Raw genomic sequence first — 27,562 nt, 5'->3', positions numbered from 1 at the left:
ACTGCTATAATTACCAGCGCAGGCTTCGGTATACCTTTCTAATTTATTCCGAGCAATCTATCCGGTACGAGGTTCAGTGTCATCTAAAAGAGTATGGTAAGAAACATTACACCGCTCACCTTCGCACACGGGGCCTCCGCCTTCGAGCTTACATATTTGTCCAATTCTCTGGCAGTGCGCTATGGAAGCCCGCGAGCATTGCTTAGGCTGTCGAGCTGGGAAAACAAGAGCAGGAAACAACGTCGGAAGGTTATAAAACCACTTAGGCATCTCAAAAAATAATTGTGATATACCTTTAGGACTCACAACTGGAGGTATTGCTTGCAGTAAGGCGTGAGTTGTAAAATATGCTTCTCACCTTGACACTTGGGGATGCCATTGGTCATCTTGCATACCTCGCCACGCTTTTCGCATTCATCGACAATATCGTCCGGACACTCGCCTGACTCAGCTTCTGGGAAAGCCGTGAAGGCGCTGGTGAGAGTCCGCATTCGGAAATGCACTTTCAAAACACGTGCCGCAAACTGCTCAGTATAAAACCAAAAGCTATACCGCTATTTCATGCTGTCATTACATTTGCGTTTTAGGAAATGGAATGACTAAAAACATATTTCTCACCCTCGCAAGCAGGTCTCCCGTTCCTTATCTTGCATATTTGCCCACGTGCTTCGCACATATCAGATAACGCTATCGGGCACTTCCGCATATCTGTTCCTGTGACTAATAAGCGATCGCAGTGTAAATTAAGAGCGAAATATAAGTATACGTTTGCGAAAATATAAAATATTCATTGATGCTTGCTGATATTGCTAACATTCTTATTTGAGACCCCCTACAAGGCGGCGTGAAGCACAGTTTATAAGCAGATATCTAATGTATATATGGCTAAAAAGTGCGAAAACAAATTCATCATTTTATCATTACTGAAAAAGTATCTCTCATAGGTCAGCATTCATTTGCATCCCTATTACTAATTCTGATGCTTGCTACTTATATCATGACATGTTATAAGTCGCCTGACTGATAACATGATAAGCCCCACAAAACGAGCCCACTTCATTATAAGCCATGTTCGTTTACTGGCATGGACTCCTTCGTCGGCATCATGAGTATGTCCGCTCTTTATGCGTTGTCTCCTACGATAAGCCCGCTCGCATTAAATGAAAGCATCCGCATTCTTTATTTCTTCACACGAATAGCTGAAGCTTTGCGTTGCGAAAATGTTATGACGGCGTCCAACGAATACCGTTCAAACAATATTGTGCCTAACAAGTAAGAGAAAGCTCAAGGAGCAAAAAGAAAATTTATTTCCAAGGCAGCCCCGCCGAACGTAGGAGCAGTGTACAGGCAGAATTTCCGATATTCTGATTATAGGCGGCAAAATGTTTCGCTACGTTCCCAAAAATTGTATCGCTCAGCGGTGTATACAACTACCCATGATCGAGATAGTTTCCCTAACGGCGCCACTTTAAATCTCGCAGCAGAAGTCAGCTTAACGCAAGTTGCGAAAAGCAGCTTGATTACCATGCAACTTCCAAACCGTAAGCAGTAAACAACGGTATATATGGGCTTGGCCACTAGCCATATGCGGCGAAATTTTTATGTTCATATTTTTGTTGCCGCTTTTCTTTGATACTCTTCTGAAAAAGAACAGAACTTCAGCCTAATAGCGTTGTGTCGCCGTTTCTTTCCGTTACTTCTCGGTAATCAGTCATCCAGCATAACCATGTACTCATTACCCAAAATGGTCGATACGAAGATTCCAACAGACAATCGGGTGAATATTATAGTTTTAAAAGAACTCGCACGCCTGTAGCGTTTGCCAGAATTGCTTCCTCTCCCAGCAAGAACCAAATTATACTCAGGTGAACAACAGCCTCAACGTGCTGCAGCTTGCATACGCAGCCGTCGCCGCGAACATTTCACGAAAAGATTCCACACGTTTTTTCTCCACTCCAGATATCTCTATTATCGCTGGCCAGCAAGTATGTATGTTTAACGCATCAAAGTGTTAGATTTGTGCACCCAGTACAAATTCTCGCTTGCACAGTAAATTAAAGTGCAGCTATGTCCGAACTGGTCAGAACTATCTATCGCTTTTCGGCACAGTTACTGCTATTACTTTTGGCGACTAGCAGGGGCCTTATTTATCTTCATAGAGCTGCCTGCTATAACCAATCTTCCCAAGGTTTCGCTGTCACGTATGACGGCGTACGCTCTATAATTACTTATCTTTCACGGGTTATCAGTTCGTCGCGTATTGTTCCCTTCCTTATTAAATCCTTCTATTGCGACATTCTGATCAACTCAGCCTTTAAATCTGCCATCCCCATCGAACGGATTTCAACTGAGTGCGATACGATTTCGAACAAAAAAGTGACCCTCAATCCTAAACATTTTCGGCAAGAATCACCAAATATGCGTATCATGTTGCAGTGTATGCGCCCTTTCGGATAATAATTAGGTTAAGGACTTTCAAAATTCATCCTGCCACCAGCCTCATTTTAAAGGCGACTTAGAGCGTTTTTCGCGCAAGGTTGTACTGGGTTTGATGGTGTTCGCAATAAAGTTTATTTCCTGGGAATGCCACCAAATCAACATTTATCAGACTCAATTTTAATCTCAGAGATATGTTTTTGCCATGGCTATTTCTTGTCAAAGTTCACATGACAGGAATAGGAAGTAAAGGAAGCTTATGCGATTACAGTAATAAAAACGTACCTTCGCACGAGGGAATTCCGTCTTTTATCTTGCATTCTTGTCCTTGTTCTCTGCACTTAGCTACGGAAGCTTCAGAACACTGGTTTGAACCTTTTTCTGGCGATAAATACAAAGGTGCAAGCAATAAGCACAAGTATATATGCCTGCCTTACCGAAGATTACAATCCACTCAGCAATCGTGTGGCGCAAAGAGAAAACAAATTTGTCATAAATGAAGCCGTGTATGATGTTCGACCCTATTTTCTTCTTTCGTAAATTTTTAATACTTAATTTTATAGCTCCTTTGGATTGAGAGAAGCCTCTTCTAAACATGGAGTCCTTGCGTCTCTCGATAATTATAGCTCTTACACCCGCCGAAGTTTAGCGCGCCATTAGTCTAGCCTTGCTGCAGAAAAACCCTGCCAATAATTAAGTATAGCTACGTCATCGCACATCTTCAGCACTACACACAGCAGATTGAATTTTTCAGGCCAACCAATCAACGCCAAAACTTTTCTCCCACCTTCACACGACGGGCTGCCGTATTTTATGTCGCATTCTTTTCCGAGTTTCTTGCATTCTTCTTTCGCAGCTTCTGAACACTGCTCGGACTGTTCCCCTGCGATAGGAAGAGTGCAGAAGACAGTGGATTACACGGAAGCAAACTGCAGATCGAATTCACACAGTGCTCAACACGATCAGTGGCGACTTTCTAATGCTGTCCCGAGCGTTTAAGCAAACCAGCCGCTAATTGCAAGCACACTGCGATAATACAGAGACAAAGAACACCTCACCTTCACAAATCGGACTTCCGTTCCTTATCCTGCATTGTTGGCCATTTTTTCGACATGCAGCAATTGTGCGTTCAGAGCAGTTATCCAAAATGATCCCTGAGGAGGAAAAGACATATCTATGAACAGACTACAGAAGTGTGCGGCGAACTTCAATGCTAACAGTATTTCTGGTCAAGAGAAGTACTAACTGTGGTCACTATATGTTTATGCCGGAGCTCAGTGAGCTCAGCAGGGCTATTATTGCTAGCTCAATCCCTAGTACCGTTTAGGAAAAATGCTTCTTACCTTTGCACACTGCATTGCCATTGTCTATTTTACATTCTTGACCTCTTTGTTTGCACACTGCTTCAAAAGCCTCGGAACACTGCTCGGTGCGTTTTTCTGGAAATGAAATATGGATAGAATACGTAATTGAATTAAGGCTGGCTCCACTATCCTCGAAAAACAACCGGCATTTGCTTTAGTATCCCCGACAGAGTCTCTGTATGCAGTGCATTTATAGAGCATCTGGAAGGTTTCATTTATTACGAGTTCGTGCTGCACAGCCTACATGACCAATACCAAAGGCTGGTGTAGGCCACTTTTACAGATATTTTGCAGACTGCAGCAGACATTGATTGTAAGAAACAAAATATAAGAATTGAAAGATTTCACGACAGTTTTCGCTCATTGCTCGGTCAGCTATTTTCATAAACCGGAAAAGATTAACGAAATGTCAAAGCAGTTGCTGGTCAAGAGAAAACTGCCACATGACATAGACTGGTTTGCGTTGGCAATGGGCTTTCAATTAAAATTTTCCATTCTTCCATCCGCGATTCTTTTGCGTTCATTACACCGTTTCGAACCCAAACTGTTGATTTCGTTATGCTACATAGTAGAACAGATATTAAAATTTGACATGAGTAGATGCAAATGTCATCCGCAAAAGCCGCAGGCCACACTTTCACCAAAATCGAGTCTTTACAAGAGCTAGAGCATTTCATGTCCATGTGTCTTTTCCATGTATTACCTTTGTTCTCAGTACAAAAGAATGTACCCAGAAATGTGTCGTTGTTATTACTTTATATACAACCTTTGTCCGTAAAGTTTTGAGACTGATTTATTTTCTTCCCTAGAAATGATTCCCGAAAACAAATGTTGGTGCGTATGTGTAGCTCAAAAATTTCGGGCTAGCCTGAGCTATATATGTTAATTGCTGTGGGAGTCGCTAAATAGCCCTGCATATAAAAGAATACGTTTTCACTAGTCGTCTGCGCATTCTACTGTGAGTGAATGTGGAGAGATGGATGTCCACCTCAAACAGCGCGTAAACATAAAATTCTGTATGAAACTTGGCAGAACACCCACACAGACGTATGAGCTCCTTCGTGACGCTTACGGCAACGAGACATTATCGTGGGCGCGAGTTTTTTGAGTGGCATAAGAGGTTCGTTTCGGGGAGAACGTCGGTGGAAGACGAAACAAGTCAGGGGAGCCCTTCAACCTCACGCAATGAAAACAACGTTGCTTGTATCAAGGAAATCGTACAGCAAGGCCGCAAAGTTACAGTTCGCATACTATGAGATGCTCTCGACATTACTAAAGCAACATGCCACCAAATTTTGCGTCTGAACTTGGGGAAACGAAGGCTGAATGGCAGACTTGTGCCGCACTCCCTCACACAGGACCAGAAGGGCACGTGGGCATCCGTGAGCACTGATTTCATCTCCGAGGCAGAGATGGATGCTGCATTCGTCGACAGCATCATTGCTGAAGACGAAACATGGTGTTTTCAATGCGATCCTTAAACAAAGAGGCAAAGCCTCGAAGCCAAGACCTCAAGAAGCGTTGGAAGCTGTGTATAGACTGCAATGCAGACAATTTCGAAGGGGTGCTGCACAAATGATTTCAATGTTAAACGCATTTTTTTTAATGGATTCAGTCTCAGAACATTACGGAAAAAGGTTTTATCGGCATTGGAATGGCTGTGGTGAGCAAAACAATAAAAAACACACGTGAAACACCTCGACAAGACTTTTGTACAAATGCTATAAAACTGAAAAAAAGTGGTTATAGTTGATATATATGAAAAGTTTTAATTTGAGGAAATATGTGGTTTAGTTAAATTTTGCAATCCGTTCGAAGATTTCTTTAGAACAAAGTTCTTTTTCGCTCGATTTTTTGTAACCCATACATCTTTAAAATCCGTATTGTGCAGTCGCAGTGTAATTTAAAGCGATACATAAATAGCATGAACTTAAGTCTGCCAGGACTAATTGTCTGATTGAACACAGTGGTTCTGACGAACCACAAGTTTGCAAGACTTGCGGGTATGAAGTACCGCTTTACGGCACCACCTGCGTTTAGATATTTCACCCACCTGGTTCATCTGTAACAGCCTCCGCAGTGCTTAAAGTTGTTTCTGAAAGTAACAGACAGCAATGTGCAACCCTTCCAAAAATCGTGGCTATAGCAGCGCTTGTTGCTGAGACTACACCCACCTGGTTCAACTGTCACGTCCTCTGTAGTGCCTAACGTCGTTTCTGAAGTTAATCGAAAACGTTAAAACACTCTAGGTTAGAATAAAACCTTTCAAAATATCATAGAAGGAAAAATACTTCCCTAGTCTCAAAAACGACATATATCAGGTTTCAAAGCAAAATTGCGAAGGCTTGCAGCGACAGACTAATTTAGGATGGGCCAACGACTAAGCAGAGTTAAGGAGGCGAGCGAGGGGGTTGTGTCCACACTGCTCCGCAAAGTGAGCGCAGTTCGATGCATTCCATTCTATCTTCCAATCAGTCAATGTTTCAAGCATATCTTTAGAAGGCTCCAGACTAGGCTGCTGAACCAGCTTAATCTGTTAGGATCACCTCTGCCCGGTCCCCCTGTGAGAACCACTATTTCTTATCACCATGCGTTCACGCACCTCTAATCATAACGTTTGGTAATAGCAAAATCCAGATATTTTTAGTCCTAAATGTAACCAAGAAGCTCAAATTGATTCCTAAACCAGGATGGCAATGCGCTTCAACGTGACTGTACCTGATTTTAGTTTTGCATAGGGAATCTATGTTTGGAAGTTTCCTAACAAGCACACGAGACCATGCCGCGCATCTAGTAGCGACCTAACAATTAACTCTAACCAAAAAATTGAATTTTTTAATTTTTTTGTTTACGGCCAGCAACTTCTAGTTGCTCTTGAAGCGTTTCCCAATCGCATTTTTTGTGAATGTGAACGCAGGCCTCATTCGGAGTGGCAAAACCTGTTGTATGAACCGTGTTGTAATGACCTCTCTTTACCTTTTCAGCCAATGTGATCACCTTAAACTAAATGCCACGTTACAGTATGAACTGTACGGCAACTAAGCCTAAGCAAATTCTTTTCTTCAGTGCACAAAACCTACTGTCATTTTACTGCTGCAGGCAACTTTCCAACCCAGCATGCAATACGTCAATGTCTGCATTTTTAAGTTGTCATTTCTATCTTCTCAAGAATTCAAGATGATATAAAAGATGCGTCTGTCTGATGAGAATAACAATGATCGTACTTTTTGCGACACTGTTTGGCTCCTACTCAAATATTCATTGTGCCATCGCGACTAACAGTACTCACCCGCTGTCATGATTGGTGTTTCAGGCCCTGTAAGGTAACAATATAGACATCATGGTCTCAAACAGACCTATGCATCTGCATCAATTTTTGCATCTGCCTCTGGAGGAATAGGAAAAAAAACGCTTTTTAGGCAATAGAGCGTCAAAAGCATTTTTTGTACCTATTCCTGCAGAGATAAATGATACGGCCTACAGTTTTTCACTACACAGTTGCCTGAGGTTTTTTCCCTGAAGCAGGTTTATTTAAAAGTTGTGGCTGTGGCTAATGCTTTATTAAACAAGTGTGTAGTTCACTTAACCCTCGTCTTTACGCCAGGGCAAGCTATAGAGGCATGTGTACCACTTCCATTTGAGTACTTCTACAACTTCTATACAAAGCGCCATCCACACAATTTCTCTATAACCAAAATTCAGTGCGTAATTTTTATCAAGGATAACTAATACGAGTCACTCCTTTTTTCATTTATTTGGGCATCCTCCTGATTCATCATTCCATACCCTTTTATGTCGTAAGGCATTAAACATCGCTTTAAAAAAACTATGTTATTCATTGCTAATATTCAGGAATGAATTCAGGTAATCGCAGCATAAAGTCCACAGTCGCATAGCGTAACACAGCAGAAAATGAGGATGAACGAGAAAGCACACAACACGAGCGCTGACTTTGAATTAAACTTCATTGCATACTAGCACGCATTTATACCCTTGCTATACTATGGATCGCAACCAAATTGGCCAGCTTTCTCTCCTAACTACATTCGCGCAGTTGTAGCTTTTGCGTGCATTATTGCACACGGCTTGGATCTCTTTTTCTGCAAGTGCTGTTCCGTTCTCACATTTTATCAAAAGGAGATCCTCATAACTTTTATCCTGAAGCGATAATCACTCGCAGATACGTTCCCCACGCCTTGAAAATCGTGCATTTGTCCATGCGGACCACCACTTCTGTTATTCGCATTGCACGTCTAATATCAGCACATTTACCATTAGAATTTCAACGGCGAAGAAAAATATATTTCAACGATACTTACCCTTGCACAGTGACATTCCATTTCTAACAATGCATTCCTGTCCTTGACGTTTGCAAATTTTCGCCACCCTCTCCTCGCAGACTCCTGGGCCATGCTCTTGAAAAAAAAACAATCCATGAGTATGGCATGTTTTAGGACATCACCAGATTGCTAAGCTAATCGTTCATATCATCTTTAGATTAGAGTAACGATTTTAATTGCCGCGTTTATTTCTGTTCTCTATGGTTTCATTGCTTTCATGTTTTCACATTTTTATTTATTTTCTGCATGGCAAGATGTCTGTGATCACAACCCTGTTTTCTCTGCTCGTGTAAATTTTGTCGAAGTGAGCTCGTGCCTTTAGTTGTTCAGATCCAGCTAAACCTGGTTGATTTTCTACCTAACACACCGATATGAATTTTCCTATTATATGGTAAATAATAATTTAGTCTGCTTGGCATTTCATTTGTTCGCAGCACCATCATCAACACGAATCTCAATTCGTTCGACACGACATGCCGACAGATGCACGTGCAATGATTTGCCTCAGGTGCAGTCCTTGCCCAACCCTCCATGTTTTCTGTAAATATACCACAAAACTACTGCCTTAGATGCTAAAACAATGAAAGGCTTGGCAAGATCTTATGATCGTATTAATTCCACCGAGAGCTCAACATAAATCACGGCCGGTTACCGGTTTTGAAAGAACAGCTTTCATAAAAACACTTCTCTTCACTTCACGCTTAAAAGGACCGGTTACCGGTTTTGCAAAAACAGCTTTCATAAAAACACTCCTCTTCACGCTTAAAAGGAGCATGCGTATCGTAAACGAATTTGATAACGTAGTTTTCAACCTTATTCTATTTATTTAAGCTCACATGTAAAAAGAAGAGAAGGAATCAATGGAGCACTCATGCAGTGTTGTGTTCACGATGAAACTGCTGCTAGCTTTCTCTGTCTCACATGTTTTCTTTTTATATTGCACCCATAACCCTATCTTTGCAGCACGCTCCTTCTATAGGTAGAACAGGGAGATATCTTGTGGCCACCGAACACAAATAGTGCACGAGCAACACAGGGATCTGTCAAAGGCGTAGGCGACGGTCACAGCATTTTTATCGTATGAAGTAACCAATGCATTTACAATCATATCTCCATCTCCCAATAGGCCAACGTATCCTATCACAATTCGGTCACCACACTGGATCAAAACTCAGATTATCTAGCTGTCCCTTTACCTGAGTACAAAAATATTAACTCTGCGCTAAAGTGATAGATCAAATGACACCAGATTAGCGCCTCCCTATTGCGCCGATAATCATCTCCCAAAGGGCTTGCTCCTATGACTAAGGCTCGCATTGACCCTGCAAAAAATACTTTTTATTTCACTTGTCCTTCTCAATAAATGCCAGTTTTAATAAAAGTCAGAAGATAGGACCTACCTGGTTTATCTGTCACAGACTCCATAGTCGCTGAAGTTGTTTCTGAAGGTAAAAGAAAACATCTAAACAAAGAAGTTTATCGCAGCATTCCACCCTTCCAAAGATAAGTTGTTCATTTGTCGTTGCCCACTTCGCGTTCATTCGGTCCTGTGCCCGTTGTCACACAGATATACCCACGGCTTTCAAGCTTCTGTGACAAGCGACCGGGCCATGGGGCGTTTAGTGGTTGGAGACCGGACGTTACAGTTGGCAGAAATTGGATGCAGTATGCAGCCCACGATAAAGTGCAGCGCAGCACTCTGTCAACAGTAGGCGACCGGGCCTGATCACTTGCTGCCTTTGGCTGCGGCATGCAACCAATTGAGAGATCCAGTCACCAACCACCCAATGGCCAGGTCACATGCCGCAGACGCTCGAAAGCCGCCGGTATACCTCATTGAACCATTACAGAAGACCGAATGGACTACGCCCCTGGTTAACTTTTGCTTAAATATAATGATAGGCATGAAACTTCGAGGCTAAAGTGTGTAGGCTTACAGCGACGGCTTCGTTCAAGTGCGCTGAAACTGCATTGAAGTACAACCTAATAGTAGTCTGCGATTTACTGTTACTTGACTAAGACTTCATGCATTACCAGCCCATCGAGAAGGAGGTCGTGGAAAGCTCGTAAGCAGCTCACATTAACCCACTTCCTAGAGAGAGCTTGCCAATATCAAAACTAGCTATTTTCACCCCTGAAATACACTAGCAAGTGGAAGTTCATTCGGTAAGCATAAAGATAATGGCAACATGTCACAAGTCACAGCCGCTGCGCCTCAGTCTGTACAGATTTTTACAGAGGTTTCTATGAGATTCTCTGCAGCCAGTTACAAAAAAAAAAGGCTTTGGGTATAAATATATATGTATCGCAGCTGCACCCAGGTCCTTACTTACCGCAGCGGGCAAATCACCAAGCCTGCTTGAAAATCGCGATTCCTGTATTTTTACGTCAACGTTTCTCTTCATTTTAAGTAAATTTAGAGGTATAAGATTAAAAATTACACTTTGCAACACAAATCGCCTAGCAGAATTAATCACACCATAACGAATGATAGTACGCACCTGCTGGCATCATGGTTGTTGGTTCAGGCCCTGAAAGAAAACAAATAGCTGTCTTGATGGCAACCTTTCCAATCTGTCACTCAACAGTGAATATTTGTTATTTTTGAGCGGGGGAGGGGGGAGGAATGGAGTACGGATCATGATATCTATTATAAGTAATGTGTTTTAGCATCAGATAACTTGGCACACTGTGTAAATATTTTACATATTAATTCTCCCGCATCTGGGTTTTAACTTTTTCCGCATTTATTTAAAATATTTTCGAATGGGTAATCTGACATGCAGTTACTTAAGCTTGTTGCCCACAGCTGCACATGAAATGCTATGCACCGGTATATGCACCCTCTTATACTGCCCGGGTGTCGTTCGCGCAAGTAGGCGTTCACCTCGTGGCCAATTTTTCAAATCCTCTTACGGCGAGCAGTGAATCCTCCTTAGTGCAGAAATCTCATTTTGCAGTGTGAAACAATTCCTCGGCCATCGACCACTGCTTACAAAGACTTCATTTTGATGGTCACTTTCATAGTTCAATGCACTGGACTTTCACGACTGATCATTAGGAACTCAGTCGCCAGTTCACTGCCGGCGCAGTTGCGCATTACCTTTGTTGGTTCCATTGCCACTTTTGACGTTCTACGCAATACGGGCCTTGGTGAAGCAAACGAGCCGACCAACCGAACACTCCTGAATATGCTCCTAAGGTACGCTGGCTCTGGTTACATGAAGTGTACTATTAGCCTGCCTTTCGTTGGCGCATGCGTTCAGTACAGCTTGGCACGAGGCAGGAGCCCTAAGCCCATTCTTCATTCTTTACTCTCGCCCCCTCCATGCACTCGGGACACCGTTATGCCATTTTCTGCCCATGAATGTCACTGCTTAGCTAAGGTCCTAGATGAAGAATCTTGGCAATTATCCTGACTTCACATTCTCCCCTCCAAAAATATGTCATGAGCAAGCTATTACCGTAAACGCAAGGACCCCACTTAAACATCAGGTTATTCGATCTGGCAATGGTGGCCAACCTGAAGACGTGGTTTATTCCAAAACATTTCGTACGACTACGCTGAACCTTAAGTTAGTCTTGGCGGCATCAGCTAGGTAAATAATGGAATGCCGCACCCCATAGCGATAGGCGGACTTCCAGCAAAATCTCAAGTAGCCGATGTTGCCAGATCGAAGCCCTCCCTTTGCGCCAAAATGACTGACTCGCCACACGGGCATCGGATGCGAATGGGGAAGTGTGACACGCATAACGAATGTCGCAGTCACACCCGGTGACAAGAAGATCACTCTGGAGCTAAAAAATATCATTTTTCACCATTCACAACAGATATCATTCAGAATAACGCAATTGTTCGACAAGGTCTGCCGAAAAAAATACAGCAGACGAAGATTACATTCTCAGCTTCCACGTTAGAATTAGAAGGCCCCACACTGACTTTCCAGAGTGAAGCTCCAATTTTCCATCTCAGAGAAGAATCTATTGCCTCGGTATATTGAGAATAATTCTTTGATGAACAGGAAAGATCTCATATCCCACGTTATGCATTACGCAGAGGCATGAGCATTTTCTATCGCCGCAATTTTTTTTCGAAATTCTAATGCTTTGGCATGTGCCTCCTCTGTGTGAAAGTTCATAAAGATGTTGTTTTCAAGCAAAGCTATTCTCCTGCCTTTTGCATTTTGATTGCCCACTCCTGCATCTTTCATTTGCAGCCTCTTTCCTCATGACTGCTGTGTAGGAGGAGGAGGAGGAGGAAAGGCGGGGAAGTTAGCCAGTGGATGAGAAACCAGTTCGCTACCCTGCACTGGGAGAAATGGATGAGGGAATATAAAGGCGAGGGAGGAAAGAAAGTGATAAGAAAAACAGAAGGCGGAAATGCTTCGGCAAAGTCACAGCCTGTCGTGCAGACCCGGCACACTTGAGACTGTAAATTATAGGTGGGCCAGTTGAACGCGAGACTCGTTCGCATGAAGTAAGACGAGTCAAACATCACTTCCCTCTGCCTGTTAAATGTATGTCTTCGTATTCACCAAGCAATCGCAACCTCCATAACGAAACTGCGCAGTTGTCACTTAACATCATTTTACATAAATCTTGACTCTTTTGTTCTGTATGTGGAAATCCAAAAGTAAACACCCAAAAAAATCGCTTGGTAATCATTTTTCTCCTCGGTGAGACCACGTAAAGTTTAGATAAATGTACCTTTACTTTTGCGCAATCAGCCTATCGCAGTGTCAGCCGCTCACGCGTTAGCCATCACATTACGCTACATGACGGTCAATTCAAGCTGTTTTTCCCTTTAAGGCTATTCTGGGATCAAGACAGACCCCAGGTTATCTGTTGCCTAGATTGCATATCGCCGTACGGCAAGATCAACCATAGCTTAATGTCTTTATCCCGCTGGCAAAGTTGTCTCTCTGACCGTAACCTCTCCAGTTTTATTTTTCACTGACATGTGCCGAGTTCTTGATCTAATTTAGAACCTTTCATCAATCATCCAGATTTCGGGCCCACTTGGCAGTACTTTTATAACACAACAAGATTGGCTTGCATTATCATTCGATTCACAAATTAATGTCATATCATGCTGAAGCATAAAAGTCAGAAGGTGTCACAAATACTACGAAAAAATATTCCGTTTTTTTTTCTTACACACGCATAATGACATTCCATTCTTAACTGCGCATTCCCGTCCCCGGCTTCTGCACATCTTCAGCATCGCCTCTGAGCAAACTTCGGCACCACTCTCTGCAAGAAAAGAACGCATGAGCATCAGACTAGCATATGTTACGACGATATTGCGAACGAAGTCTAATTATTTGCCGTACCAGAATATCGGTCGGAACATCAGCCTGTATCTCGTTTAATAATTTCAACAGCTGCATGGCTTCCTATTTTATTTCTATACAGTGCTGATGGCCCTTTCATTGCACGCAATTTCTCTCTATTCGTGCTCCATCAATGTAAACTTCTAGTGCCTGAAAACTCATTTCATTTTTTATTGAAATCTCGCTCACTTTTAGGGCTCAGCAAATTAACGCATGGATACGATTGTTGCTTTTCTATTGTGCGTAACCGTCTATATGACCAAATGGACGACTCGAAATATATAAAGCCAGATATTTCCTGTTAGCTTTTAACCTGACCATACGTACTGTCGGAGTATACGGCACAGATGGGTCACGAACACAAAAGGCAGTTTATCTACGGCTCATGATTGCAGCACTCTGATTCTTACTTTGGCAAAGTGGCATTCGCCCTCGAATAGCACATTCGAGTCCTTGCTTTCTGCACATGCTGACCATTTTTTCCGAGCAGGGTTCTAGGAAGAGAAAGGAGCAATGAATATGAGGCGCTGCGAACAACCACCACTAGCCGAATGTGCTGCGATCAGAGACATTTACCACTTAATTTCAGAAATGTGCAAACATGTTCAGGATAGGCCACAGGCCAAAAGCTAAGGAAAATAGCTTGTAGATGCCTGTGGCCTATGTAAAACGCATCTGAGAAAACATAAACACATACGTACAGCGGTGGCAGGCCGCATACGAGCCCACTAGTAGCAAATTATAATATTCACAGTCGAGAAGTGTCATATACGGCATAGGCCGCAAGGCTTCTTGCCTCTAGCTATCAACGATGCTCAATTCATGATATCATTTATGACACCGTTCAACGTCACAGGAAATGATTTTCAAAAAACATATCCGTAAAGCGTTAGAAATTCTGAGAATCAAATACCACAATGCTTAATAATATTTAAATCTTGAAGAGATCTATGGAAGCTAACTCCGAACACTTACCAGTGCTAATGACCTCCTCCGTGCTAGTCGCTGCGAGAAGACAACGTGGGCTCAGTAATCACATCACAATCACTTTTGATCAAAACCTGGCAGAACTACAGAGTTGCCCGAGGATACATAGATGTGCAATTCTTTTTTAGCTTGTGTAGAGGTTTCCTTCTATGAACTTCCCTATATCACATGCATTCCGATTCACCAAGTGTAGTGAAAAGTCGGAAAAGTGTTGTACATGTGAATTCATATCGTGAACGAAACCAGTGAGCTCAGAAGCAGCGCGCTATGTCTTTTAGCGGTAGAAAGTCGCCAGAAGACGTGGACTTGCTTGTTATAGCAAATTGTGTCTATGCAATCATTCGGTGCATCTTTTGCCAGCCCTTCTTATTCCTTACTGCAAGCCACCTCTCGCGAACACTCAGAGCGCAAACTCAAGTTTTGCTGCAACCGTTCTTTACGACTTTAAAACGAAACAAAAGATGTTTTGTGGCCTTCGGGACAGCTGAATATATACACCCATTTGCTTATGCACTTGGGAGCGCATTGCAATAAGACTTATATCCCCATAATGAATTCTTCAGCCGCGGTAGAACAGTACCATTACGAAGGGGCTGAACATGTCAAAGAACAAGGACGACAAAGGAAAGACAACTTGCGCTGACAAAAAGAGCGTGTGTTGTGTTTTTTTTTCTGTTGTCATATTCGTTGCGCTACTTTGCATCTTCATAAACAATGAACCAACTAGACCAAACTGTCAATACACATGACACCAAGTAGCAACAGATTCGCCTGAGAGAAATTAGGCGCTAAGACAACGCATGAAAGAAAACGTTCTGTTAACCGAATGTAAAGGTTTCGAAGCCTGGATTGAAATCAATATTTTCTGGAGACATCAATATATGTTGTACGTTCCACTGTCAGGAAAATGCATTGAAAACAAGGTTCATTAAATATACTTATTTTTTACTTAAAATTGCTTACGCTTACTTCATTTATACTCCAAAATAGCAGCAATTTTAACAGGACTTTCTACAACGTACGTTTTTTTTCTCATTTTTTTATTTTTCTTCAGTGCTACTCGTACCATTATGTCCCGTTCATTAATGAAATAACGTTGCAATAGAGATTCTGTATCGCTGTCCAAAAGTGATTTAAAACTGTATAAATGAGTTTGTCTTTTAGTCGCTCGCAGTTCATATGTTGCACGTTTTAGCACGTATAACGCCCAGCCGATACGAAAAACTTTGATTTCAGCAGCTTATCAGTTGTCCTTTCTACAGATTGAAAGAAACAGTTCGGCGATCTACGGCAAAACTTTTACATACGTAGTCAGCATTATTATTATTTAATGGGATTTATTTTCTAGTAAAAGGTCGTTAAAAAGAACCCATTCGAAGGGGTTTTCAGTAAGCAGTCCCCAGCACAGCTGGCGATGCAGCAGGTGTCTGCCAAAGGTTTTTATAGTTCGCTTTCATAGCATCCTGACTATTATAAGCCAATAATAACTTGATGCACGGTCTTCAGCACAGAGCCGCAATTTCTGCCCGTGCACCTCTTTTATTGCAGGGAGTTCGTGCGCCTGGCTCCACACGAGGAAGTAGCGCAACTAAGCTTGTCTGTGCCAGGGCCAAAGAACAGCACGCGGCGGTACCAAGAGAAAATAAGTAAAAATGCAAACAAAATGAAAATAGCAATGGCTAAAAGCCTAAGAAAACAAACCTCTGATAAATCAGAAAATTAAGCGATAACAGAAAGAAAAAAGCAACACTTACTCACGAAAAGCAATGCCGAGGACTTCAGCAAAGTAGCTTTTAGCTACAAATTTAGGGATAAGTAGTCACAGAGCACAGCTGCGCTCGTGCCGAATTTGTTCTATTTCCTAAAAAAATTCTAGCATTTAAAAGCATCAACCGCACCCTCTGAGGCCCTTGTTGCTGCTTCAGGGGCTTGAAAACGGAAGACAAATTTTAATGTCTCTTTCATTCTTAGTTTCGTTAATTAACGTCTTCGTTAGACATTGGTTTTATATATTAACGCGAGAACACACGCCCGAAAATATGAACTTTTTTCATGCGGTCTCCAGATGCTGCTGTTGGCACGATCATAACATTGTGGGATATTTGTGCTCGTACTCACTTCTACAGTGTTCATTATATTGCCAGAAATACTTACTATGCTCATTTTTAAAGCTTATCATTTTGCTTACCGCTCCCACTGCGTATTTATATCACTTCTTTCTCACCCCACAGCATGAGGTACCAACTGAACGCCTCACTGTGATGCGACCAGATCTTTTTTGAAAGCTCTTGACCAGATTTTACACCTCCAATATTCGGGACAAAGCGCAATGCCCAAAGATCGTTATCTTGAATCTTTAATTAAGCGTTCAATAAAGCATTGCCGATAGCTATGGTCACGCTGGTCATAAAGAGCTCCTATACCACGTGTGCTAAGTATACGCGGTAAAGGGGTCCTGATCGTTGCGTTGTAGTTGCCGTACATGAAATTTTGATGCCATGAACCTTTTTTACCAGCATCTTGCTCAGTGCCAGCACGTGGTAATCAGAATTCCTGGTATTTTCGTTAATGCACTTATTCGCGTACGTTGATGTTAGGAGGATAGGCAAGGCTGTACACCTCCACGGTTGGAGGAAGTTCTTTATTCCTGCGTATTCAATAAAGTCCTGAATCTTATATCAGCTAGAAGATACATGCTAACATTATCTGAATAACGCGCACCGGCAATGTACTGCGCTTTGCTTTATTCACTGCTTCATACAACAATTTTTTTAACTATTCGCCTCTTCTTGGGTTCTAAAAAACAGATGCTCTCAATTTTTACTCTATAAGCAGCGTTTAATTAGATCTTTTATCTGAATTCACCCGCCACAGTGGCTCATTGCCATTGGCGTTCAGCTGCTTATCCAAAGGTTGCCGGTTCGATCCCGACCGCCTCGAATTCATTTCAATGGAGTTTAACGACAAAAATACTCGTAGGCTGTGCGATTTCTCTGCTCATCATAAAAACCCAGATGGTTTAAATTAACCCACAGCCCTCCACTACGGCGCTCTTCATCTCAATAATTTACAATGTTTTTTTTAATCCTAAATTCAGACATTTTGATTGCTATCCAAGTTTCTAGCCACGATGCCAGCAGTGGCTGTATAAAGTTCTATGCACTCGTTGCGCAAATGGAGCTCTTATCACTCTAGAAAAACGCCACAAATCTGAAAACGCTGTCAGATTGTGTAACATTTATGCTTACGCTGGCAAATTGACATTCCGTTTACAACTGCGCATTTCTGTCCTTGACGCTCGCAGATTTTCACTATTGCTTCTGCGCAGGCTGCTATGTCACGGGCTGTAAAGAAAAGACCAATATACATTAGGACCTGATAAAAACGGCCCCGTACCAAGCGCAGTCTTCGCTTTTCTCACGGGACAGCCGCAATGCATATACGGCTTTTGCTATTCGGCTGCTGAGCCAGCCTGCGTATGGAATCTCGGCTGCGGTGGCCACATGTTTATGAAAGCGAATGCGAAAACGTCAGTGTGGTGTGTGACGTCAGTGCACATTACCCAGTGTGAGGTGTTCTAATTAATTGAGAGTGCGCCAAGATGCAATTGCTCAAGTTACAGGCACAGCTTCTAGGCGCTAAAGTCCACATATTCAAAACCATGCCATTCTGTCAAATAAGTAGAATAGCTAGAATATATGTAACTTCTTAGTTTAGGTCGTGTGATAGGCAATGACAAAATAGCTTAATAGCCATGCTTGAGCTGAATGAAGCCTCATAATTAAAACCATAAAAAAGTTACGTGAACATGCGGCGTTCGGTAAAGATTTTTTTATTTCTCGATGTTTTTATATCAAGTTTTCTTAGTAAATTACAAAAATTTTATGACTAACACAGTTTAACTGATATACCACCACAAAATTGTTTTAATGGGTATCTTTCCCCTGAATCTTGTGAAAAGCCGCAGCGTTAGCAAAAACGTGGCAGAAGGCTTGTTTAATTTTGACTGCGTTCCTACTGTTCTACCACAAGTCCAAATAGTCTTAAAGGTATTTAGTAAAGCATAATGTTTGCTTTTGAATCTTTTTGTGATGCATTGACCGTTGACATATCTATAGCGAGAAGAAAATTTTATACAAGGAAGTTAAAAATCATGTTTGAAAAACAATGAAAGTCTTGACCTGCATTGTGGTCCCGCGAGTGAACGAAACAAATCCACTCTAAACGCGCATGTGCCTACATGCGAGTATAAAGGAAGTAAGCAGCTCCAGCACACTTTCTTTTGTAAAAAGGAGTGCGCGAGAAGACAGCTTACTCTATTTTTACTCTTTTATGTTTATAGTTTGGGGCCGAAATAGATCAAGTATGCGTGAAGACATCCGCTCCGCAAAGTTAGTATCATGGCATAAAACCTCAAGTGAGAAAAATGCACAGTGTTTTAGCTTTTCGCAGCAATTCACAGCACTTTTTTTAGAGTACTTCCTGCACAACTTGGGCGATGAAACTTTCAGACAGCGTAAAAAATGAGGTATAGAAGTGGGTAAAATATTTTCTCCAAAAATAAATTTTTCTTAATGTTGGGGGATTTCGAAATCGCGTCCCCACTTAAATGCCTGCTTTAACCCGAACGCAGTAGACCACACACAGCACACGGTACGCGTGCTGTTCATGTGGAAGCAGCAGTGTTCAAAAGCTAAAACTACTGTCACTTCCGACAAGCTTACTGTGACACAAATTAAGAGGCGCACAAGATCAAAGAGACATGACTGACGCTGAAAGGAGAAAATATTCTTGAAATATATGCCCTCCGCGGTGGCTCAGTGGTTTGGGCGCTCGGCTGCTGGTCCGGAGTTCCCGAGTTCGAACCCGACAGCGGCGGCTGCGTTTTTATCGAGGCAAAACGCTAAGGCGCCCGTGTGCTGTGCGATGTCAGTACACGTTAAAGATTCCCAGGTGGTCGAAATTATTCCGGAGCCCTCCACTACGGCAGCTCTTTCTTCCTTTCTTCTTTCACTCTCTCCTTTATCCCTTTCCTTACGGTGTGGTTCAGGTGTCCACGATATATGAGACAGATACTGCGCCATTTCCTTTCCCAACAACCAATTATTATTATTATTATTATTGAAATGTATGAAGCAAGCATTCAAATAACACCCACACGATGGAAATAATTGTTCACGTTTCGCGCAATGCACTGTGCAAGAGACCGAGCTATACTGATTCCAATCCTTATCAGATTCCCTCTTCTATTCTGGCAATCGACAGAAAAAAATATTCAAATTATCTAAAAAAAGCTGGAGCTCCAACTTAGTCCTTTTCTAGGGACATTAAAACATGGAGAGCTTTTTTGTTTCTAGAATAGATGTCACAATAGATATTTACTGATATTTGATGAACCAGCGCAAAAACAAATTGCACAGGTAGAACAAGGTTGACGAGAGCGTTTTTTTGTCTTTCTGCGCTAGTTCTTCAAAGATCATGGAAGATCAACTAGCCCAACAACAACATTTTAGCTGTCGTTTCCATTACACGAAACGCTTAACGCTGTCGCGACAAGATGTTTCATCTTAGTATTCTGCAGAGCTTAACAGTTGGCACGCCCCACGACTGCTGCAGCTCTGGCCTCAAGTCTTGCCACCTCCTCCCGGCCTTTTCGCATACTGTGCATAGACAGTACAACGCTTATATCAATCCTGCACTTTTCTGATTTTATTCATTCTGGCTTCCCTCCACGCAGACCACATGGGAATTGCTCCTGAACGCACTCACCAAATTATGAAGCGTATATTTCCACATGAACAAATTAGCCACAAGTGCCTGCACTGCTTTGCTAAATTCATAACTAAGCTGGCCAGTGGTTCATTCGCAAGTAAAATGTATACGGCTTTCTAAAAATTCGCTTGGAAGGTAATTAAGGGTAATCAAGGCTTAAGCGGTTCTCACTTACCAGCACATTCAAAGCCACCAGGGCGCACTCTGCAACGCTGTCCTTTTTGCGCGCACATTTTTACCAGCGCCGGCGGGCAACCTTTTCCGACTTTAGGCGTTGGAAAAATGCAGAAAAAAATGCTCAATTATTTTTTTAGTGGTCACTATTAAAAAAATTGTCCCTGTGTTTACTGCTGCTGACTTCAATTCTAAAGCACGCGAATAGCTGCGAGTAGACGCTTCAGTTCCATATCGCACACTCCCCAATGTGATCCGCCGCCGCGGTTCCCACGTACCGCCACTCCTATTTCTCAAATGAGGTTTTTTTTAGTTCAGGTAATGCTTAAGTGTCCGGCAAGCTTCCGCTGCAGGCCATTCTACACTTCTGAAATAAGCGCAAAGTTATCTCCTCAGATCGCAGTTCATTTCCACAGCTTCCCAAGGCCGAAACCGGGCCACCAGTTGATGTGACGCGTCCGTGGACTACGAACAAGAAAAATTACGCAATACTTTAGAAGCGCCCGAACGCTGCTCTTTTATTAGGTGTTGAAAGATTTGTGATGAAAACTTACGCAGACAAACTAAGTGATACGCAAGAATTATACCCGCATTTAGAGAACAACTTCCCTCACATTTGGAACTATATTTTGTTAGACACCAAATAATCATTCTTTATATCATAAAACAAAAGCAAAAACTCGAAAACTACCTTTACAGTGCAAAAAAAAAAGTTTTTCGAATGGGCGTGCGTTGATCCACCTCAATTATGACTTTTCAGTTTCTTTTTTCGGGATCAATGCTCGAGTTTTCATTTATGTAGGCTTCTGAAAATTTCTGAAAATACAGAGAGAAGGTTCTCGTAGACTGGTGCCACCTTGCATACTTAATTACGCGAAATCAAAGGCCGTATTTTGTAACGATACAATTGATTTACCATCTTACTCGGCCGTGAGGCGAATGCGCCGAAAGCAAAAGCAGGTAGGGCAGCAAGCGACTAATCACAAAGACAGTCGGTGTGGTAGTAGCACGACCCCTAGCCACTCTCGTGCCGTTATAATCAGTCCGGCTGAGCAACACAGATCTCTTGCGCTGCGCCAATTCATCGCGCAGACGACGCCCAGATTCTTTGCCGAGACTAAGTTAGCGGTGATGAAGCTGGTCAGGCGTATCATACGCTCCGCTGTGCTCCGTCAATTCCGGGTCTAGGTCGGCGCAGGTCAGCCAGTGCGAAATTGACACGAGAGGCGTTTATAATAGTAAGTATAATCAGGGTTGGCATTCCCCCACGACCATCATGACGTCTCTAACACCTTACGGCAATGGGAGTTGCGACCAATGGTAGAGAACTAAATGGAACGGAACGAAGAGGAATGGTTACAGAATAGGGTCCCAGTGGAAACTTTGGTGGCGAATGTCTCTTAGCACGCCTGTTCTGGAAGAATTCTACTAAATGGAGTGTTCTAGAAAAGCAAGGGCCTTTATGACTCCAATACCAACATTCACGCTAATCAGAGAGACTGAAATTATCAGTAATATTCTGCACTGAAGTGCGTGCCTCATTGTGACCATTATTATCTCGCTTTGTGTCCCCCTCATCGCATTTGTTATGTACACAGGAGAATTTCCCGCACCTCTCAGTGCGCAATTACACGAAATCTGTAAATCATTATTTTGATCGCCCTGTATATTAGCACACAAAATAGAGAAAAACGCAATGTAGATATCTGCCCATTCTTTCATTGTGAAAACACACAGACCGTGTGATGCTAGCTGTTATCTGAAAGACGTCACCCGGAAATAGGCTTCTGTGCGAGATAATATAATCATAAATATATGAGGAAGTGGCAGAAAGGCAAGGTCTTACCGCCTGCTCTCGCACGTGCAACATGCCTCCAAGCAGCTGCAAGAGAAAAATTTTCATTTAGTAGCCAGCAGCTCCTTTTCAAGATATGCCAGATGAAAGCCAGGCATTGTCTTAACACCGGTTACTACACCAGTTACGTAAAAACTTCTTGACATGCAGGGAATAGGCTGAAAGCTCCTCCCTGCCCCTGACGAAAGCCCCGGCACTCCGACAAAAGCCCTTTTAGGCTAGTACGGTACATTGATAATTACACTACTTATACTCAGGCTTTTTTCTGTGAAAAATCGCACTCAGACCCTACTACACGCAATTCATTTTTTTTCTAACAGAAACTAACAAACTTGTTATGATGAAAGTTCCACACATCATGACAAAAGGAAGAAGTATAACAGGACACGACGCTATTTCGCAGCTAAATCTTTAGTGCAAGAATACAGAATAAAGGCCCCTTACAAATATACCATGAAAAGGCCAAAAGGGAAACCGAAACAAAAAATGCCATTGAGTAAAAGGTTCAGCAGTTCAGAAATCCGTAGTAACAAAACATAACATGCCAAAGTAAGGAAGCACCCCACTCACAGTTAGGAAAGATAAAGCAGCAGGAAACTAGTTCCGCCAGTTCCCTTGATACCCCATTACCTTTGCAATCAGCGCACTCAGTGATTCATTAGCATAAAATTTCCCCTGCCTTGATAAGTAGTAATCCTCAATAATACCGCATTGATCTTTGCGTACTGCTAAAATGCCTGTTTGTTCAAAAAGCGGCCTACAAATTTTCTGCGACCTTGCTGCGGCTGTAAAGATTGATGGTAGAGTTAAAGCTTTGCTGATTGCTGACGATGAAGTTCTGGCTTACGGATGCGGCACTGTCACAAGGCAAGGTTTTTAAGCAAAAAACTTAACACGTTTTGTGGTTTCTTGGCACATTGAGTGAAGCAACGCAAGGAAAAAGTTAATTAGCTCGTTACCGGTTGTCCTCCACAGCGTGACAGGTAATTGAATGTCTCAAGCTAAATGTCATATGTTGTGCTCTTCCAGCGTATTCATTACACGCAATTAGATCTTCCTCACGTACCATTAGCTTAAAGTTTAATAAATTTGGGAAATTACGTTCAATAATGCACTGAATACTACTGTTAGGATCCGTGCAAAGCAAGCATGAGTAGTGAGAGTTTAGAGTGTACTCAAGTCCGTCATTATTAAGCCTAGTAAAGGCTTACTATATAATGCTGATTGCAATACCAGACCTTTTCGTCCATACGTAATTCAATTTTTTTAAGTTTCGAGCCGCCTATTGTGAACAAAATATACAGAACTCTTATTAAAAAGCTCAATGCTGAGCGTGTTCTCTGACATTAAACTAATTTTGTTAAATTTAAGCGTCATGCTATTTTTGTGGGGAAATCTGCATGGAGGTTTGCGAGTTTGATTAAAATACATTATAAGCAAATAAAAATGTATCCTTATGATGCATACCAATAAATTACACATTACAGTAATGGAAAAAATTGTCACTTACCTCCATCAATTACCACATCACCCTGATGTACTGCAAGTGTTCAAATACAATTTTTTAAACCGGTATTTCTGTCTGTACGCGTCGAAAAAGGCTAGCGACCATGCGCGTTCCCAACAAAACTAATAGCGGGGATGCCTTACACAGGTTATGCAGTCACATTGGTTCCGCTGTGAAATAAAACCGTCAGCCATGTTGCCCCAACACAGACGCTTCTAAAACAATCGGGCGAATGCTCCGCAGAAACTTTCACCTACATAATCACAAGCAGGTAATCAGAGGTCAAGCTGAGACTTCAAGATCGGGGAGTTCTTTCTGGTGCTGAGGCATTGTACATAAGGGGATTGTCGCTGCGATAGCGACAGTCATATTTTCTGCCGATATCAACACCGATACCGACAAAGGTAAATAGAGCATAAATAAACACTCTCGATAATGGCGCGGGGTCAGGTTTAAGTCGTATTCACATCATCACTTCACCTCAGCCCCTTATCACCTGATAATAGCTCGAATTTATGTGATCACTTCGAAGTGCCAGTGTGAAAAACCTATGGGGTGAATTCACTCGCGCAAATTTTCGCACTTACTGATGACCATGAAGCAAAAAAAAAACGAGTCAGTATTGATCTAGCTGGTTGCATGTTCTGTTGTTCTTACATTGGTTAATTTGTGGACGACGTGCATATTTTACCATCACCTCTCCCACGAAAAGCTCCTCCAGACCTAATTATTCACTAAATCACGGGTATAGATAGCTCACTGCCATTGGCCAAACGCTCAACTTGTCAGCAATATTTTGGCAAATGAGTAAATTTGGACTCCTTAGTGAGCAGGCGTAACGTTGAATAATATAGGTATGGTGATCGTTATATATACAGAGAAAGTAGATTAACATAAATTTGATGTTGGAAGACTTACTGAATGGAAGGCTATAATCTCGCCTGTTAAGAAAAGCGGAAAACAAGGAAATGTGAAATAGCGACGAAAACTTAAAATTTCTTTTCGTTTTTTTTAATGCTCTATATGTTCTACGGACCTTATTTGCTACAATTCAAACCTGCAAATTTTGTCTCTTTGTTACGGTTTGCTTACAAACGCTCGCCAAGAATGTCATATATTACTAATTTCTCGGTAATGCAGCGGCGTTCATTACTGCCTCATTAAAATTACCGATATGAAGCTATTGCAGGTTTACGCTGACCTAATTATATTTTTAGAAATATGGCACCCAAAAAGCAGCACTTCTATGAAAAACGACAATGCATGATAGGCCGTCGGCTTTTTGTCTTCCCTGCAGCCTTCAGGGCCACGTTTCTCACATTGCTAGTTCACTTATTCGCCAACACGTGGTGCTTGAGAAGAAACGAGCGGCTTTATTTTTTGCACGAAAAAAAATACACGTCGAAACCAAAGCTCGATCACAATCACTTCGAAACGTTCAATACCCTTCCCTCACGGCTCCCAATTTCCCACACTGTCTTGAATTCAAGACTATTCTCTGAGAACAGAACACTTAATCTACTCGAATTGTAAGATTAAATGCCGCAACAAATCACCACATACCTCCAGGCGTGACTATAGGTGTCAGGAAGTAGTTGCGCTGCGATGACGAGTGCAATTGGACAAACGAGGGCGACAGGCATCCTCGATTTTCTGCGTCACCAGTGGCTCCTAACGATACTCACATCCTCCCCTGAGCATTCGAATAGTGCAAAGGAAGGACCGGCGAAATCCGTTAAGTCTAATCCAGAGAGTCACCGTGTAAATGTTTCTCGAACAAGGCCGCAAGGCTTAGACTCAAGAGACGTGTGGCTAAAGTGCAGGCCACTAAGAAAAGCGAAGCCATCCACCCAGCAAATAAAATAGCGCACTAATTTCTCCAGACGCTTTTCAGCAGCTTTCGCATTATCCGAAAAGCATCGGACGTTTTTATTCTATGTGGGCATAAAAATTACAGCTTTGAGCGCTTTCTCTTCCAGATGGCAAAACAATTATGAAAGACGCAACCTGCGATTTTAGTAAGCATACCAACCATGGGAGAAGCATTTATTCTAGCATCATAGAACATCCGAATAACAGCGGGGTTGCCCTGGAGAGTTATCATTTTTCCAGTCTTCTTTCGTGCCCGAGGTGGTTTTTCATTGCGGAAATCGTTCCTGATATTAAACTGCCGAGTGATTTGCAAAAGTCCTCACCTATAGTCCGCAGGCTCCCCGTCGCAAAAGAAACATATACAACGTGGCATAGACGATGCTCAAGGAACTCCTCTCTCCCGCTGCTCGGTCGCTCATATCAGGTAAGTCTTTTCAGGCAAATAAAGCGCGGTGACTACATTTGATTCCAGTCACCTCCACAGGCTCCTCGTCCTTGTTATTTTCCAGAACCTTGTTCTATTCGATTAATAGCAATAATTGCCAAAAAATACGTGGGAAGAAAAAATAGCCACCAAATTGTCAGGCTTGTAGAAAAATCAGCATCCATCAAAGTAGGTCTTCACCGCCTTTTGCCACAAAACTCGCCGCACATTTAACGCTGAACAACTTCAAGTCGCAACGCCTGCGTTTGGTTTGCTTCTTTGCTTCGTTTCCAGCGCTTGCCTTAAGCGCTTCCTGTGAATATATAACATGCTTCCTGTTTATAATGCTTCCTGTGAATAATGAATGCTTCCTGAGTAATGTAACATGCTTCCTGTGAATATAACAATGTGAGTCAGTGCTCTTCCTTTATTATTTCTATTTTCATGCATGTCTTTCGCGCTGTTCCTCTTAAAATTTATCACCAACTCGTTTGTTTAGATATACTCAGTTCGTATAGAGCGCACGCATACATCCTTCAACATTTCTAAAGCATGGACCAGCGTCATCCGGGTAATTCTGGTTGTTTTAAGAGACGCCCTCTCCACTTCTTATGAAAGCGGCCCCGTCCGGCCGGAGGGGAAGTGACTCCCTCTTATTGGAAGCTTCTTCTCCTCACAAAAGGCGGCGCGCTGCCCGGTGGTAGGATGAGAGAGAGTCTGCTCTGTGCATCCTCGTGTCAGGGCGTACCCGTCTGGATGCGAAATCAATACTGAGACAGTGCTGAAGTTAATGAGCTTCCCTATAGGAGGAGGATCCTTAATCCCGTCGGGTCAGCCCATGAAGTAGACTTGGCGATTCAATTGTTTTCAACGAAGTGCCACTGCAAGACTCTACCGATCAACCCCATGGTTGCTCAATGAGAGCACCTGCGAGGCGGCTCGCGGCAGTATTCAGTAAGGCCACTTCCGTTATCCTCCAGTCCTCGAATTGTTGGAGCGTCAGGTGTGGAACTTGTTTTTTATGCCTCTATCTCGCTTGTATAAGTGAATACCAAGTACTTCTTGTATTGTTACCTCTCTGGTCATCTTACGTGCGAAGTCTAATTGCTCTGTATCGTCTTCCTCTTGCATAAATTATGTTATTTTAAGAAACTTTTATTCCGCGTCATTCTTTGCCTTGGGACCGGCGAAGGCTGCCAACCACCTTTTTCATTTAGCAGCTAGTTTCAGGCTAAACATGTGCCCTTTAATCTAAGACATCTTCTTTGAGGTCGGAACCACTGTCGCAAGGGGTCCAAGCAATTTTTTGTAGCGACAGCTACATTACGGCAGCATTTCGAGCCTTCAGCGTGGCGGCGCCGCCACACTGTGGCTGCGCCACCACACTGTCACGCGGTTGGTCACGTGGTGCGGAGCAGCTGCCGGCGGCGCGGCGGCTTGGCTGATCACGTGGTTGGTCAGTGACCAGCCACGTGGCGGCGCTACGCGCCGGCAAAAC

General features: G+C 42.6%; 1 protein-coding gene across 1 annotated transcript; it reads right to left on the bottom strand.

The window, feature by feature from the left end:
- Positions 1-447: 447 nt before the first annotated feature.
- LOC144102266 (uncharacterized) lies at positions 448-20,490 on the bottom strand. Its single transcript, XM_077635571.1, has 16 exons — positions 20,408-20,490; positions 17,709-17,804; positions 14,449-14,478; positions 13,884-13,967; positions 10,642-10,671; positions 9,541-9,582; positions 8,120-8,215; positions 7,090-7,116; positions 5,975-6,016; positions 5,854-5,895; positions 3,780-3,875; positions 3,495-3,590; positions 3,224-3,319; positions 2,722-2,817; positions 619-714; positions 448-524 (listed from the first exon to the last, which is right to left on the bottom strand). The coding sequence occupies exons 1-16, from the start codon at positions 20,463-20,465 to the stop codon at positions 448-450; spliced, it is 1,104 nt and encodes a 367-aa protein (XP_077491697.1). The 5' UTR covers positions 20,466-20,490.
- Between the last annotated feature and the right edge of the window lie 7,072 nt (positions 20,491-27,562).

Source organism: Amblyomma americanum, chromosome 8, assembly GCF_052857255.1.
Source record: "Amblyomma americanum isolate KBUSLIRL-KWMA chromosome 8, ASM5285725v1, whole genome shotgun sequence".
In the NCBI taxonomy this organism is placed as follows: domain Eukaryota; kingdom Metazoa; phylum Arthropoda; class Arachnida; order Ixodida; family Ixodidae; genus Amblyomma; species Amblyomma americanum.
The sequence above is the reverse complement of the archived record's forward strand: the minus strand, read 5'-3'. Positions and strand labels throughout refer to the sequence as shown.

Bases quoted from the DNA above. Each gene is read 5' to 3' on its own strand.
- LOC144102266 (XM_077635571.1), bottom strand. From the start codon at position 20,465: ATGTGCGCGCAAAAAGGACAGCGTTGCAGAGTGCGCCCTGGTGGCTTT. The intron at 6,017-7,089 runs GTGAGTACTGTT...GATTAACTTCAG, and splicing joins AACACCAATCATGACAGCGG to AAACGACGTTAGGCACTACA. The intron at 715-2,721 runs GTACGTTTTTAT...TATTAGTCACAG, and splicing joins CGGAATTCCCTCGTGCGAAG to GAACAGATATGCGGAAGTGC.